The sequence below is a fragment of the Microchirus variegatus genome (genome assembly GCF_963457635.1).
Source record: "Microchirus variegatus genome assembly, chromosome: 12".
Lineage (NCBI taxonomy): Eukaryota > Metazoa > Chordata > Actinopteri > Pleuronectiformes > Soleidae > Microchirus > Microchirus variegatus.
The window spans coordinates 24,778,156-24,793,997 of NC_139813.1; the positions used below are offsets into that span (position 1 = coordinate 24,778,156).

Here is a 15,842-nt window from a genome sequence, read left to right on the forward strand (position 1 = left end):
ATGTTCCTCAGACTAGTTTTGATGTTCCTCAGGCTGGTTTTGATGTTCCTCAGACTAGTTTTGATGTTCCTCAGGCTGGTTTTGATGTTCCTCAGGCTGGTTTTGATGTTCCTCAGACTGGTTCTGGTGTTCCTCAGACTAGTTTTGATGTTCCTCAGGCTGGTTTTGATGTTCCTCAGACTAGTTTTGATGTTCCTCAGGCTGGTTTTGATGTTCCTCAGGCTAGTTTTGATGTTCCTCAGGCTGGTTTTGATGTTCCTCAGGCTGGTTTTGATGTTCCTCAGGCTGGTTTTGATGTTCCTCAGACTGGTTCTGGTGTTCCTCAGACTGGTTCTGGTGTTCCTCAGACTGGTTCTGGTGTTCCTCAGGCTGGTTCTGGTGTTCCTCAGTCTGGTTTTGGTGTTCGTTAGGCTGGTTGTGATGTTCCTCAGGCTGGTTCTGATGTTCCTCAGGCTGGTTCTGATGTTCCTCAGGCTGGTTTTGATGTTCCTCAGGCTGGTTGTGATGTTCCTCAGGCTGGTTTTGGTGTTCCTCAGGCTGGTTCTGGCACCGTGAAGGCCGAGCTTCTCATTTCTTCAGACTCTCGTTGTGTAGACGAGGCTGAATGGCGATGGCCGAAGCCGGCACCGTTTTGGGCTTTCGCCTGGACGAGCGACAACACGCCAGGTAGAAGATCTCCGCCACGTTGAACACCAGCGAGACGCAGGACATCACCAGCATGAAGATGATGAAGATGGTTTTCTCCGTGGGTCGGGACATGTAGCACTCGACGGTGAACGGACACGGCGCTCGGGAGCAGACGACCCGCGGGTCCAGGATGAACCCGTAGAGATAATACTGACCTACGATGAACGCCAGCTCCAGGATGATCCTGAAGAGTATGGAGGTCATGTAGGTTCCCAACAGGTTGCCCTTAATCTGGACGTGGCCTTTGTCGTCGGAGTACTTGGGCAGTTTGGTGGAGTCCGCGTGCGTCTGCAGGTATTCTCTCAGCTTGTTCTCTTTGCTTATGACGTGGAAGACGTGGCCGAGGTAGATCAGCGTCGGCGTCGAGACGAAGATGATCTGCAGGACCCAGAAGCGAATGTGCGAGATCGGGAAGGCGTGGTCGTAGCAGACGTTCTTACAACCGGGCTGTTTGGTGTTGCAAATCATGTTGGACTGTTCATCGCCCCAAACCTGAAAGAGTCAGAGAAAATCATCATTAATGATACCAATTACAGTAGTTTCTACAACATTTAACCCTTTAAAGGTGCATTATGTAATAAATCTAAAGCAACTGGCCATAAAATCCTCCTAATATGTCACAGAGACTCAGGAATAATGTTCATATAACAAACTGAACTCACCAACAACAACAGTACAGACAAAATATTTGCATTAAAAAAAAATATTTTGCAGACTGCAAATCATGTTTATGGTTTGAAATCATGTTTTGGCGTCATGTGGCGCCACCTACCGCCGTCTACCAATCATCGCAGTCAGTAGAGTCTCAGCTGCCGAGCAACCACGGGCTGCCAGTTACGTCAGAAAACCAAACCTGAAAGACCTCGGTATTTTGAATTTGAATGTAGTAACCGGTTTTGGCCACATTCTTACATATGGCGCCTTTAAGGTACGAACCAAAAAAAATATTTCTTTGCATTTTTTATTTTATTTTATTTACCTACGATAACAACAACAATCAATATATATATATATATAGATTTTTTTTTTTTATTAGACCCTACAGTATTTCAGATACAGGCCTCTACCAAACGGTTGAGATGTCTGTTCACAACAAGTCACATTAATTAAGTGTTAGTGAGTTCAGATTGATGCATTTTTCAATGAAAGTGTGGTCGACCAAATGGTTGAGTAGCACCTTTAAAGGGTTAAGGCAGCAAAATGCCTGTAAAATGACATTATAGACATGAATTATTGTTTTTGTGTCTGAGTTTGAATAAATTGCAGGATTTTCAAGGTTTATTTCCTGGAGTTATACAACATATTTGCTATAAGGTGAACAACCGTTGTTGCTCAAGAGCTTTGGGCCTCTTAAAATGCTCAAAAGGCCTCATATATGATACCAAAGGGCCCTTTAAACAGGTCACATGGGGGTAAATGATTAAAGCAAAGACGGCTGGGTTCCATTCGGCTCGGTTCACTGTCTCAAGTCACACGACGTGCGATCGGCAACGCTTGTTTTTGGAAAAAAAAAATTTCATGCACACAATGGTTTTGAAGACTCAGACCTTCTCCGCTCCGGCGCCGAGGATCATGATCCTGAAGATGAACAACACGCTGAGCCAGACCTTCCCGATCACAGTGGAGTGGGACTGGACCTTGTCCAGCAGTTTCGACAGGAAACCCCACTCTCCCATGGTTTCTGTTCTGGAAAAAAAAAAGTGTCAATAATAGTCAATAAAGCACAGGGTGACCCTGAGGTGGGTCCCCCAAATCAAATTCAGTTTAGGGCCCCATAAAGGCTTGAGCCGGCCCTGAGTTCTAATGTGTGTGTGATATTAGTTACTCAGTATATAGTAAGTAAATGTTTTATAATAGGTGTTCAAAGGTAAAAAAAAAAAAAAAGTTGAATTAATAATTCATAAAATACTACTTTAATTGACGATAATTAATTAATTAACAGGACTGGGGAAAAACATCGTAAACGACAACCTTAGGAAATCCTGTTATACGGCATAAAAAGTCATAAAATCCAACACTATTGTGTTATAGATACCAGAGGAATTTATATAATATTGATATAATACAGAGGTTTCTTTAGCATGCACTTCACTGTGTATTAGAAGTAAAAGACGTACTATTACGCGTCATCACTTTGTGCACTAAATAGGATAAAATAACACGTTTTTATCGATAGGAAAACGTATAAAGTTGCAAAAACAAAGTCCAAAACAGACAAAAATGTCAAAAAACAGTAATAAACAGTAAATATGAATATCCTAATAAATAAAATAAACCAATAAAAAACAACTGTGACTTTACAAGGCAGATAATATACACATAATCATGAATGTCAATGCTTTGCACACTAGATATATGTGTAAAAATTTATTGATTATTGATTTAAAATATATAAATATATATATCTTACCGTTGAAACGCGCAGGTTTGCTTCCCGACGGTCAGTGAGAGCGGCGGCCGTTGCCTCCTGCAGCAGAATGATTAAAAAACACCAGAACAAACCTCTGATACCTTGAACCTTCAGGAGATTAGGATGTGATGTTGTGCAACCTTATGTGTGTGTGTGTGTGTGCGTGTTTGTGCGCAAGCCGTCACGTTGTCATGACATTTGAGAGTGACAAATTTGTGCAGAGCAGGTGAATTTTTTTTTTAAAAAGTGGTTTAATGATTAACGATTTGATATCTTGTTTGATATAATGGGTGAAAACACCACCTTGTACTGGTTAATACAATTAACCTACGATGACGACCACGTGACGACGGAGCGGTCATTTTTTATGTGTCAATAAAATGATTTTTTATACAGTTTTATTTACATAAGACCCTAAAAAATGCACTATATCCAATATCCAGATACTTTTTACTGCAGAGATTTTGCATTAAACTTTTATCATAGAAGTTTAATTCTGTATATTTATTGCTTTTCTTTATCTTTTATGACACAGAAACGTTATTATCTTTGGATTTTGGACTTCACGTTGACTTTAACCCTATTTAATAAAAAAATATATGTTCATAATTATGCAACGCTGTGCAGTTTTTCGATAATATGATGTGTGTAAAGTTAAAGTGTGGAAATGAAGAGATTTTTTTTCATTTTTTTTTGTATCCAACTTGAATTATTTATTGAAAAACATCAACACAAACTTACAAAAATGCGACATCGTCGTCGTCAAGGCATTTGTTATCGACGTTCAAGCAAGCAGATGCACAAAAAACAACAATTCCGCTTATTCATACATAAATACATTATCAGTATTGCACTCTTACATTATTAGATTGCAAAAAAAATACAAAATAAAGGTCAAATTCCCACTTTTCTCAGCACATTATCGCACATGTTTCATGATGTTTTTGTGTACACTTCTTTATTTCAGTCTCTATGAAAATTTTTAAATGTATTTAATGCTCGCCGAGCAGTTTTTTCTCCTCCTTGGCTCCGTCCAGGCTTCCTCCGATACTGTGGTTGCTCTCCAGCTCCAGGTTCAGCTTGTTCTGCTTGAGCGCGTCCTGCGTCGTCGGCCACCTGGGGCTGGAGAGGCTGGCCGGGTTCTCCGCCGACGTGATCTTCTTCAGGTTGCGGGAGCGGGACCTGGAGCCGCACCGGATCCTGGTGCACATCAGGTAGAAGACCTCGATGACGTTGAGGAGCAGCGAGACGCACGCCACCACCAGCATGAAGATGATGAAGATGGTCTTCTCCGTGGGCCGGGACATGTAGCACTCCACGGTGAAGGGACACGGCTTCTTGGAGCAGGGGAACATGGGGACCATGATGAAGCCGTACAGGTAGTACTGGCCCACGATGAACGCCGCCTCGATGAGGATCTTGAAGACGAGCTGCGTCAGGTAGCTGCCCAGCAGGTTCCCCTTGATCTTCACCTTCCCCTTGTCGTCGGTGTACTTGGGCGTCTTGGAGGTCATGGGCCCGCCGGGGCTGGAGAGCAGCTCCCGGAGCTTGTTCTCCTGGTGGATGACGTGCATGGCGTGGCCCAGGTAGACGAGCGTCGGCGTGGACACGAAGATGATCTGCAGCACCCAGAAGCGGATGTGCGAGATGGGGAAGGTCCAGTCGTAGCAGACGTTCTCGCAACCGGGCTGCTGCGTGTTGCAGATGAAGCCCGACTGCTCGTCGCCCCACACGCTCTCGGCGCCGGCGCCCAACACCATGATGCGGAACAGGAAGAGGACGCTCATCCAGATCTTGCCGATGACGGTGGAGTGGGACTGGACCTTGTCCAGCAAGCCCGACAGGAACCCCCAGTCGCCCATCTTTTACGTTCGATTATCTGCGATTTAAAAAAAAAAAAAAAAAGGAAGGAGAAAACTTTCAATAAATGAGACAAATTCTAATTTAATTTCCGTGTAGACGATGGGTTCGTCGTTCTGTTTATCTAAGATAAATCAAGGAAGAAGACTTCAGAACGTCCGGGAAAAAATTAAACTTCGTTCCCAGTATTTATTCAAAGTAATGATTAATCAGAATATTGAACGAAAGAATGAAAAAAATCACTGATGAGGCGTAGTGAAGGTATGCTGACAGAAAATCAAAGCTTTTCTCCAGTTGTTTGCATTGTTCAAAAAAATTAATTAAATTATACGTATTTTAAGTACTGGAAAGTTTAACAGCTGGTGTCAAGGTTTTTATTGGCTGATCTCTTTTCAAGTTTTATTCCGCACATTATTTAATAGACGCTAAACAAATAGGTTGTAAACCGACAAAGCGATCGGTTAACAGTTAAAAGAAAGGAAAACAGAGATCTTTGATTCATAGATTTTTAAAGCAAACTGATGCTATTGATATACAGAGAAAATATTATAATCTACATTTAAAGTATAAAAAAACATCTCATAAAACCCCAAAAAAGTGATCATTTAATCCTGTAATTCTTCATAGAAAATAGTAATTTTCTCTGTGGAGAGCGTGAGCTGCGTCTTACCTGCTGACCTGGTCAGGAAAGGACCGTCTCTGTTTGGGGACGAATCGCTAACTGACGTTGGACCTTGGAGTTTGGGCAGTGGTTGAGGACGACGGGACTGGATCAACTTGTACAACCCACACCTGGTTTTAGTGTCACACACGTTTGAACCAACAGGCAGAGAACGCTGATGCAGGACAAGAGTCGGTGGACGACGATGTAATAATTGACAGGTGTTGACTATCTCACAGGTTCAGGGGTTCAAGATCTATCTCTTTGCTGGGAATTTGGCTTTGAATTTGTCTTAAAATAAAGATTTTTTTTTCCCTGTGTACTTGATGGTGGTGATGAATGATAATTACTTGTGCAACTGTAAACACAATCAGTTCCTCCATTAGATGCAATTACACATGATTACACACTTACAGATTGATTTTTTTTTTTATCAATAACCGTCTGTGGAGACTTTAATTAACGATCATTCACACCGTGATGCATATTAATGACATACTGACAGGTGATTATTGACGCTTTGTCACGGCTGGTGTAAGTTAGCGGATAGATTTGAAAATAGTGGGCCACACGCTAACGAGAAAGCTAACGTCCAAAGCTAAAAAGGCTCAAACCTTTTACATAATGTCTTCAAATAGTACAATGTTCTCATTAAACGAATGTTGAGGTGGGCTAACAAAAGCAAGGTTAGCATGGTTAGCTTAATTTAAGACTGTGCCACACTGGAGGAATCTGGGGCTAGCATTAGCTTAGACACACGCTCCTTAAACTAAGACTTATTATTAATAATAATAATAACACATTAATGTGTGTGTTTTAGGGGAGTTGACTAGTGAACATGGACTTTTGCCGTTATTTCTGTTGATTCTGACTTTTCGTGTTAGCTTAAATTTCACTGTAACGTGATTGTTTTTTTGTTTTTTTACCTTGGTAACAAATCGTTTCTTTAAAAGTTCTCAGGAAAATAGGGGGCCACACGCTAACAAGAAAGCTAACGTCCAAAGCTAAAAAAGGTCTCAAACCTTTTACGTAATGTCTTCAAATAGTACGATGTTCTCATTAAATGAATGTTAAGGTGGGCTAACAAAAGCAAGGTTAGCATGGTTAGCTTAATTTAAGTCTGCGCCACACTGGAGGATTTTCAAATCTGACTCTGACTCACATAGCTTCGATGTTGTCTGTTAACCCCTCACTACAGGATAATCTGGCCATATAATCTGTTCAAATTAGCCCAAAATCAGAAAGATAATTGGCCAGATTGGGACAGAAATCTGCCCTATTATCCTCTAATCTGGGGCTAGCATTAGCTTAGACACAAGCTCCTTAAACTAAGACTTATTATTCATAATAATAACGCATTAATGTGTGCGTTTTAGGGGAGTTGACTAGTGTATGTAGACTTTTTCTGTGAATGTGGCTGATTCTGACTTTACACGCTAGCTTAAATTTCACTGTAGCGTGATTTTTTTTTTTACCTTGCTAACAAATCGTTTCTTTAAAAGTTCTCAGGAAGGACAACTTTTTTTTCTCTATCCCCTAATACTTTCGGCGATAAATGATTTAAGCTAATGGCAGAGGGTTACTTTGAAATACTATCTATGAATTCTTTATTAGCGACCTATTAGCTAAAACATAACTGTCGTGTGAGAGATTAATGGTCGCGCGAGATAAAAAAACAACAACAACATCACTGCTTAAGGTCGGATGAATGTTGTCGTTATCACAAAACCTCTGATGATTTACAATTGCGGTGTAATTTATTAATGAGTGCTCGCCTTGTTAATGACACAGGGCAACATTAGCTTAATCTCTGGAAAATGTGCCGAACAAACACATAAAAAAAAAGACAACACCGATCAGACTCTGTATATGAGGAGGTTTATTCAATCAGAAATGTTAGCATCAAACTGTGTTAAATCATCAAATCGATCTATTCTACAGTCTTTAAAATGTCTTGTTTGCTTCTGTCGAAAAGGTCACTTAAGGTTATTTTGAGTAACATGTGAGCGCGACCTGTTTACAGCAGGTGGCTGCTTCCCACCCTCCACCATCATTTATCATAGAAAAACACAACCGAAACACTGAAACTTCAACAAACCAATCACTGCCCCCCCCCCCCTCGGCTTCAGATGTGGACCTCCCCCACGTCGCTCTCAGATGGCGCGGCCTTGGCGACCTTGCTCACCCCGCCTTTGGCCCCGTTCGCCCCCGCCCCCATTTGCCTCTCCAGCTCCACGTTGACACAGTTCTGGATGGCCTCGTTGCGGCTCTTGAACGCCTTGCGCTCGGAGAACGGCGGCGTCACAGGGGTGACGGTGTAGTCCTGCCTCCTCGCCATGCACTCCTTCACCGCCCTCACGCACAGATAGAGCAGCTCCAGCAGGCACAGGGCGAGGGAGACGGCCGTCGCCACCAGCATGAACCAGATGATGACCGATTTCTCCGTGGGCCTGGAGAGGAAGCAGTCCACCTTGTGGGGGCAGGGGAAGCGGCTGCAGACGTAGCGCGTCTCCAGGGTGATTCCGAACAGGAAGTACTGGCCCACGAGGAACGCGACCTCCACGATTATTTTGGCCAAAAGATGGAAGACGTAGCTGCGTAGGAGGCGGCCGCGGATGCTGATCTTGCCGCTGCTCTTGGTGTACTTGGGGAGTTTGTAGGCCTTGCCGAGGTACAGGCCGGCCTGATCGTCCAACTCCAACTGCTTCTTCATCCTCTCCTTCGCCTTGGAGTGGGAAGCACGAGAAGATACAGTTAGAAGGAGTTTGTTGGATAGGGTTTAGCTCGATTCAGAGGTCTGGACTTGTTTGAGTTTTCTTGAGGACAGTTTTGTTGAAACATCTTCAAGAAAAGCCAGACCAGGTGCTTTTATCTACACTCCTGAAGATACAATGACTTGGCTGACAAATACGTTCACGTAACACTTATCAGGGTTGTTGCCAACGGGTTTGACAAAGGAGGCCATTATCTGGGGCCCAGAACCAAGAGGGGGCACCAGAGAACATCTGATTACCATAGCGATGATGATTTTGTTAGAACACCCGGAAAAGTTATGGAGATAGCATGAATGACATGAAGGTTAGATACCCCTAACGATACCCTTGGGTTGGTTGAAGAGCCCTAACAAGACCAAGACCAAGACCAAGATTGAGACTAAGACAAGACCAAGGTAGGGCCTGGTCTTGTCTGGTCTCCTTTACAAGTGGTCTTGGTCTTGTCAACTTAAGTCCATGCCGTACTTTTTTCGTCATTTGAGTCCACAAAGAACAATGTACGTGCGCCGCTCATGCATGCTAAGATCCACATCGGTCGGGCAAGCCACGTATGCATACCTGATCCGACAATCCAGTCCAGTCTAACCCTAACCCTAACCAACTAGCATTGTAGGGTCTTGGGTGGATCATCTGGACCACAGTGGACCTAAGCAGACTTGCTGACCCTGAAAGTATGACATTTACTTCACACTCTACCCTACTTTAAAACCAAAATGGTGGTCTGGAATGAGCTTCTATAGCAGACGTTACACCCATATGTGTCAATTTAATTGGTCTACGTCAACGTTTATAAGCCAATAATGTTACATAAGGCGTTGCTGAAACTACTAACAGATATCGGCAATGCTGCTACTGACCTTGGATGAATCACCTGGTGATTGATCGTGTTGCTCAACGTTCCTCAAGTACCAATCACTACACTCCACCTGGAACCCTTTTGGAGGGTTCCACCAAGAATCCCTTCAAACCCCCTTATTCAGGAAAGGGGTTTTAAGGGGTTCTCTGGATCAAAATGGTTCTTACTGGAACCATTAGTGTTACCAAGAACCCTTGAAAAACCGTTTCTTGGGGAAAGGGTTTTTCCAGAAGCAAATGGTTCCAGGTAGAACCTCATCCCCTTGTAGAGGAACCCTTTTGGAACCCTTATTTCTAAGAGTCGCTGCCGTAAACTCACCTTCTTCTCGATGTGGAGGACATGTAGGACGTGGCCGAGGTAGAGCAGCTTTGGCGTGGCGATGGCGATGATCTGGAGGAACCAGAAGCGAACGTGGGAGATGGGGAAGGCCAGATCGTAGCAGACGTTCTCGCAGCCGGGCTGCTGAGTGTTGCACACGAAGTCGGACTGCTCGTCGCCCCACACCTGGACAAGCACGGCGAGGAACCACGAGTCAAACAAACAATTGGTGTGGTGAAAAAAAAAATATATATATTTACCATGATACCAGACCTTATCAGCACCAGTGGTCAGGACCAGGATGCGGAACACGAACAGCACCGTGAGCCAGACTTTCCCGATCACCGTGGAGTGACTCTGCACCTTGTCCAGCAGGCGGCCCAGCAGCTCCCAGCCGGCCATTTCTGTCGCCGCTTATCCTGCGATACGTAATAAAGGCTTGAAAATCCTCCAGTGTGGCGCAGACTTAAGCTAACCATGCTAACCTTGCTTTTGTTAGCCCACCTTAAAGGTGCATTATGTAATAAATCTAAAGCAACTGGCCGTAAAATCCTCCTAATATGTCACAGAGACTCAGGAATAATGTTCATGTAACAAACTGAACACACCAACAACAACAGTACAGACAAAATATTTGCATTAAAAAAAAAACATTTTGCAGACTGCAAATCATGTTTATGTTTCGAAATCATGTTTTGGCGTCATGTGGCGCCACCTACCACCGTCTACCAGTCATTGCAGTCGGTAGAGCCTCAGCTGCCGAGCAACCACGGGTTGCCAGTTACGTCAGAAAAACCAAACCTAAAAGACCTCTGTGTTTTAAATTTGAACCGTAGTAACCGTTTTTGGCCACATTCTTACATGTGGCGCCTTTAAATGCGCCGGTTGTTTTGCAGCAGAGCGACTCTCTCGCTCTTTTTCTCTCTCGAGGCCAAACTTTCTCGCGACTTGGCTGATAAAAGACGCAGCTGCTGATTTCAAGTCTCCAAAACACGTTTATCTAACCTTCACCTTGGTCAACACCAACTCATGCAAATCTTAATTCGAGCAATGTGTGAGACACCGAGCCAGATGTACTGCGGAATTTGACGATATCATGAAATATATAATGAAACGTCAATGAGATTTAAAGGCGCCGCGGTCTTATAGGTTTTCGTTTTCTGACGTAACTGGCAACCCGTGGTTGCTCGGCAGCTGAGACTCTACCGACCGCAATGACGGCGGTAGGTGGCGCCACATGACGGCAAAACATGATTTCGAAACACAAACATGATTTGCAGGCTGCATAAATATTTTTTTTTCATGCAAATATTTTGTCTGTACTGTTGTTGTTGGTGAGTTCAGTTTGTTACATGAACATTATTCCTGAGTCTCTGTGACACATTAGGAGGATTTTACGGCCAGTTGCTTTAGATTTATCACGTAACGCACCTTTAAATATTTTCTTCGTTAGATATCGACCAAACGAGAAACACGTTGACGACGGAAAACCGTGTCCGTAGAACGTTCGCTGATATTTTTTGGGGAGTTTGTCCAACGAGAGAACCTCGTGAATCTTCGCAGATTTCCATATTCCAACATATCATTATATATGCGTTAACGTGCACAGATGCAAACGTGAATATCGGGGGTTCCTCAAACCTCAGTGCACGGAGCAAATATGAGCTCCCATCTAGGATTTCAACAGGGTTTTTGGTTAGAGATCGGATTATTTGATTATTAATTTTGGAAAAACTCACCCGTGGAGCGATCTGACGGAAAGAAGAAGAAGAAGAAGAAGAAGGTGGTGATGATGCCTCGGGCGAAGAAACGGCGAAGTGAAGGAGGAGAAGAAGAAGAAGAAGAAGCTGCTGTATTGTTCATTGTTTCTTATCAGGAAGGACACGTTCAAACCACAACACTGAATCTCTCAGGCTGCTGCACACACACACACTCAAACTTATATACACAAGGCTCACTTAGAAATGTCCTTGTTTTTCAAGGAAAAACACTTTTTTTTCGCAATGAATCTAACATTAAAATGAATCATAAATACACTCTATACATTGTTATTGTGGTAAACGACTATTCTGGCTGCAAACGTCTGGTTTTCAATGGAATAATGTTCATTTTGCTGGTTCTTTGGCGAAAGCAAAAAATGATTATTTTGAATAAAAACCATTATTTCCAATCATTTCAATGTCTTGACTATATTTTCTATTCGTTTTGTGACTCTTTTGATGAATGGAATACACAAAAAAATGTGTATAGGTGACCCCAAAATATTAATATACTGTATATATATGTATATATATATATATATGTATATTTTATACATATATATATATATATATGCGGGTCACCTATACAATTTTTTTGTGTTTTCCATGTAGAAATTTCCATATCTTACATATATATATATAAATATAAAATATACATATACTGTATATATGTATATATATATATATGTATATTTTATACATATATATATATATATGCGGGTCACCTATACAATTTTTTTGTGTTTTCCATATAGAAATTTCCATATCTTACATATATATATATAAATATAAAATATACATATATATATGTATATAGTATAGTGTATATACATAACAGTACATATATATATACTACATATACATATATATAGTATAGTATAGTATATATATATACAAAAAAGACAAAGGCAGAGTGTAGTAAAATGCTGTCTGCATTTTTGATTTTTTTAAAGACAAATTTGAGGAGAAATGAAGCAAAAACTGTGGATCCTACATCAGCAATAACATAAAAAAACTTTTTTTTTTTTTTTTTTTAAATAAAAACATTCAAATTTACATATTGTTGCACATTATTGACGTTTTATTGTCTCAAAACTCATCTATTTTTAGTGTTTAGTTTGACTTTTATGTTTCGTTTGTGTTCACTATTTAACCAAAACAGTAAATCAGTGTGATGTAACTCTGTAGTTTCCTTTCATTTAAAGTTGTAGATCTGGGCTCCGTTTTTTCACAAAGCAGGTTTAGTGAAAACTCTGAGTCTGTTAACCCTGAAATGAGGGAAACTCTGAGTTCTCCGTTTCACAAAGGTGAGGTAAGTCAAACCAGAGAAAGAGGAAATTTGAAATCTGTGTGCTTGTGTGAGTGAATGTGGGTGTGTGTCAGTGGTGAAGCACTGGTTGTCATGGGTTACTTGCACACCTGTGAGCATGGGTTTGGGTAATTAGTCACACAAAAAGTAAGATAGGGGAGACGCAGCTGAGGAGGTGGAGGGAATTAGGATCAGGAAAGCCACGCAGTTTTTCAACCGTGTCTGTGTGTGTGCACAGCAATTGAATTGTTTTGTGTCACAGTAGTATTAGTACTTTTAGTCTTTTATACACACGTCTGGTTTTAAGTCTTGTGGGGTCCAGCTTTTGCAATTGACTTTAAAAGATTTGCAAGCTAATAAAAGTGTCAAACTCGAGCCAATGGAGGACGTCATTGTTGTGCACCATCACGCGGTTTTGGAAATGGCTTCAAATTCCCTCAAGTGGCCTTTTGGTAGCAAGAATGCCACCACACTTTGTTGAAAAACTGCAGTGCAACTTCTTGCTGCGGTCCACCATACTTCATGCCGGCTGATTCCAATCAAGTGGAGGCAAACAAAGAAAGCCGGAGCCACAGCGCTGAAGAATCACGGTAGGACTGATTAAGAATTGTTAAGCCGTGTGGAAGAGAATGGCCTTCGCACGAATGGGATATAGGTAAATCCTGCTACAGTTCAAAATAAAGCCTCTGGCCTTTAAATCGGTCAAAATGAATGAAGTGGCTGCGACTGTCAATCGAGGTGAAATGGTTCAACCAAACTCACTGTGAAAGCACCACTGGAAGCAAAAATAATATCACAACAAAAGGAAAGGAATCTCAGAATAAAGAAACTCCATAAATTATCAAAGGGAGTTCAGGAACTAATGACCGCACAGGAAAATGTGTCTGAGGTGCAAAAACAAAGCGTGAAGTGTTCTTAAAGCTGTGTGTGGAAACCAAAGAGTTGCATCAATCATTGAAATCAATATTACCTGAGGATGAAATGTTAAAGCAAGAAGAATGGTATGAAACCCGAATGCAAAGCAATAAAGAAATAATGCACAAAATTGAAGAGTCGTCGTTAACCCTGAAATGAGGGAAACTCTGAGTTTTCCAAATGTGCTTAATGACAATGCTGCCGGTTCTGTGGTCAACGATGATATTGCTCCCGGTGACAGCGTTTCTAATGTTGGTCGTAAAAACGTGCTCGTCAACTGGCCGCTCTAGCCACCGGTCTTCAACTTCCTCTGCGTGTTTGAAGGCAGACCCTGAAAGGGCTGCTCTTCTTGCAATGGCAGCTGGCCTCAAAGAAAAACATGAACTGGAAGCTCAGGAGGAGCAAATCGGAAGGAAAAAGGAGCTTCTGGAACTGCAAAGTAAAATCGCCTGCCAATACTGCAAAGGTTGCTGTGCTGAAGGACAAGAGGATCTGATGGTCGGAGCTCAAGAGCCCATTCAGATGGAATGAATTCGTATCCGAAAAGATCGAAACTTGAATCATTTCTCAGACCCTCGGCCGTAGAATTTGTTCCACAAACTTTAAAGCATCAGTTTCATCGTTCACCACTAGGAGGGAGTAAAGCGGCAGTGCCAATGGAAGCACAGCTCAAATATTCAAATCGACAGTTTCATCGTTCACCACTAGGAGGGAGTAAAGCGGCAGTGCCAATGGAAGCACAGCTCAAATATTCAAATCGACAGTTTCATCGTTCACCACTAGGAGGGAGTAAAGCGGCAGTGCCAATGGAAGCACAGCTCAAATATTCAAATCGACAGTTTCATCGTTCACCACTAGGAGGGAGTAAAGCGGCAGTGCCAATGGAAGCACAGCTCAAATATTCAAATCGACAGTTTCATCGTTCACCACTAGGAGGGAGTAAAGCGGCAGTGCCAATGGAAGCACAGCTCAAATATTCAAATCGACAGTTTCATCGTTCACCACTAGGAGGGAGTAAAGCGGCAGTGCCAATGGAAGCACAGCTCAAATATTCAAATCGACAGTTTCATCGTTCACCACTAGGAGGGAGTAAAGCGGCAGTGCCAATGGAAGCACAGCTCAAATATTCAAATCAACAGTTTCATCGTTCACCACTAGGAGGGAGTAAAGCGGCAGTGCCAATGGAAGCACAGCTCAAATATTCAAATCAACAGTTTCATCGTTCACCACTAGGAGGGAGTAAAGCGGCAGTGCCAATGGAAGCACAGCTCAAATATTCAAATCAACAGTTTCATCGTTCACCACTAGGAGGGAGTAAAGCGGCAGTGCCAATGGAAGCACAGCTCAAATATTCAAATCAACAGTTTCATCGTTCACCACTAGGAGGGAGTAAAGCTGCAATGCCAATGGAGGCACAGCTCAGGTATTCAAACCGTCAGTCTCATCATTCACCTCTAGGAGGGGGCAGCTGTGGCCTAGTGGTTAGGGCTTCGAGCTCGAGACCGGAAGGTAGCCGGTTCAATGGCATGGCAGTGAGCGGAAACGCTTCGGAAACGAGCAAAAAATAGCGAGTGCATACATGGAGAAAGCGCTGGGATGGCCACCAGTAAAGTCAGAGGACATCAAGGCTTTGCAAGCTTTTTCATTGTTTCTCCGTGTCTGCTGTAATGCTATGGAGGATGTAAGTCATATGTCTGAGATGAACATGCCATCCAACATGCGTGCCATTATCATGAGGCTACCATATAAACTGAGGGAAAAATGGAGAAAACACTGCTTATGAGTTGCAGGAGAAGCATCACCGTCAAGCAAGATTCTGTCGCGATCTCACCTGCACCTTCCTCTCAATTTTATTATTATTATTATTGTTGTATTGTTGTGGCTGCTGCTCTCCTTCCCACTCTGCCTCTGCAGGAGGCCGTGACTGATCTACTGCCAGACACCGGGGATCGTCTGCACCTGCGCGGCTCCGCCTCACCTGCTACCGGATGAGCAATCGGCGGAGCTGAAAGGCGGAGTCGTTCCTCCTCACCGGTGTCGGATCGTTCTCGTACTTTCATGGGTTAAGTCACGCCACTGCTCGCTCGCTATACTTACCCTGAAAAGATGCTCACCACTCCGTCTCCGCTGCAGGTCGTCACGTCTCCTGACGGTCGTCTTCTCCTGGCTTCTCTGGTTTCCCTCTCCCCTGGAATCTCCAAGCCACGTTGTGTGAATTGTTTTGTGTCACAGTATTAGTACTTTTAGTCTTTTATACACAAGTCTGGTTTTAAGTCTTGTGGGGTCCAGCTT

General features: G+C 42.7%; 3 protein-coding genes across 3 annotated transcripts; all 3 read right to left on the reverse strand.

Annotated features, from left to right (window-relative positions):
* Nucleotides 1-567: 567 nt before the first annotated feature.
* Nucleotides 568-2,363, reverse strand: LOC310935344 (gap junction Cx32.2 protein-like; the record flags this gene model as incomplete). Its single annotated transcript, XM_083899222.1, has 2 exons — nt 568-1,179; nt 2,235-2,363. The coding sequence occupies 2 exons, from the start codon at nt 2,361-2,363 to the stop codon at nt 568-570; spliced, it is 741 nt and encodes a 246-aa protein (XP_083755348.1).
* A 1,726-nt stretch (nt 2,364-4,089) lies between these two features.
* Nucleotides 4,090-4,959, reverse strand: LOC310935161 (gap junction Cx32.2 protein; the record flags this gene model as incomplete). Its single annotated transcript, XM_083899004.1, has 1 exon — nt 4,090-4,959. One exon carries the CDS (start codon nt 4,957-4,959, stop codon nt 4,090-4,092), a length of 870 nt encoding a protein of 289 aa, XP_083755130.1.
* Nucleotides 4,960-7,743: 2,784 nt separating this feature from the next.
* On the reverse strand, nt 7,744-9,968 carry gja11 (gap junction protein, alpha 11; the record flags this gene model as incomplete). Its single annotated transcript, XM_083898923.1, has 3 exons — nt 7,744-8,343; nt 9,567-9,752; nt 9,840-9,968. 3 exons carry the CDS (start codon nt 9,966-9,968, stop codon nt 7,744-7,746), a joined length of 915 nt encoding a protein of 304 aa, XP_083755049.1.
* Between the last annotated feature and the right edge of the window lie 5,874 nt (nt 9,969-15,842).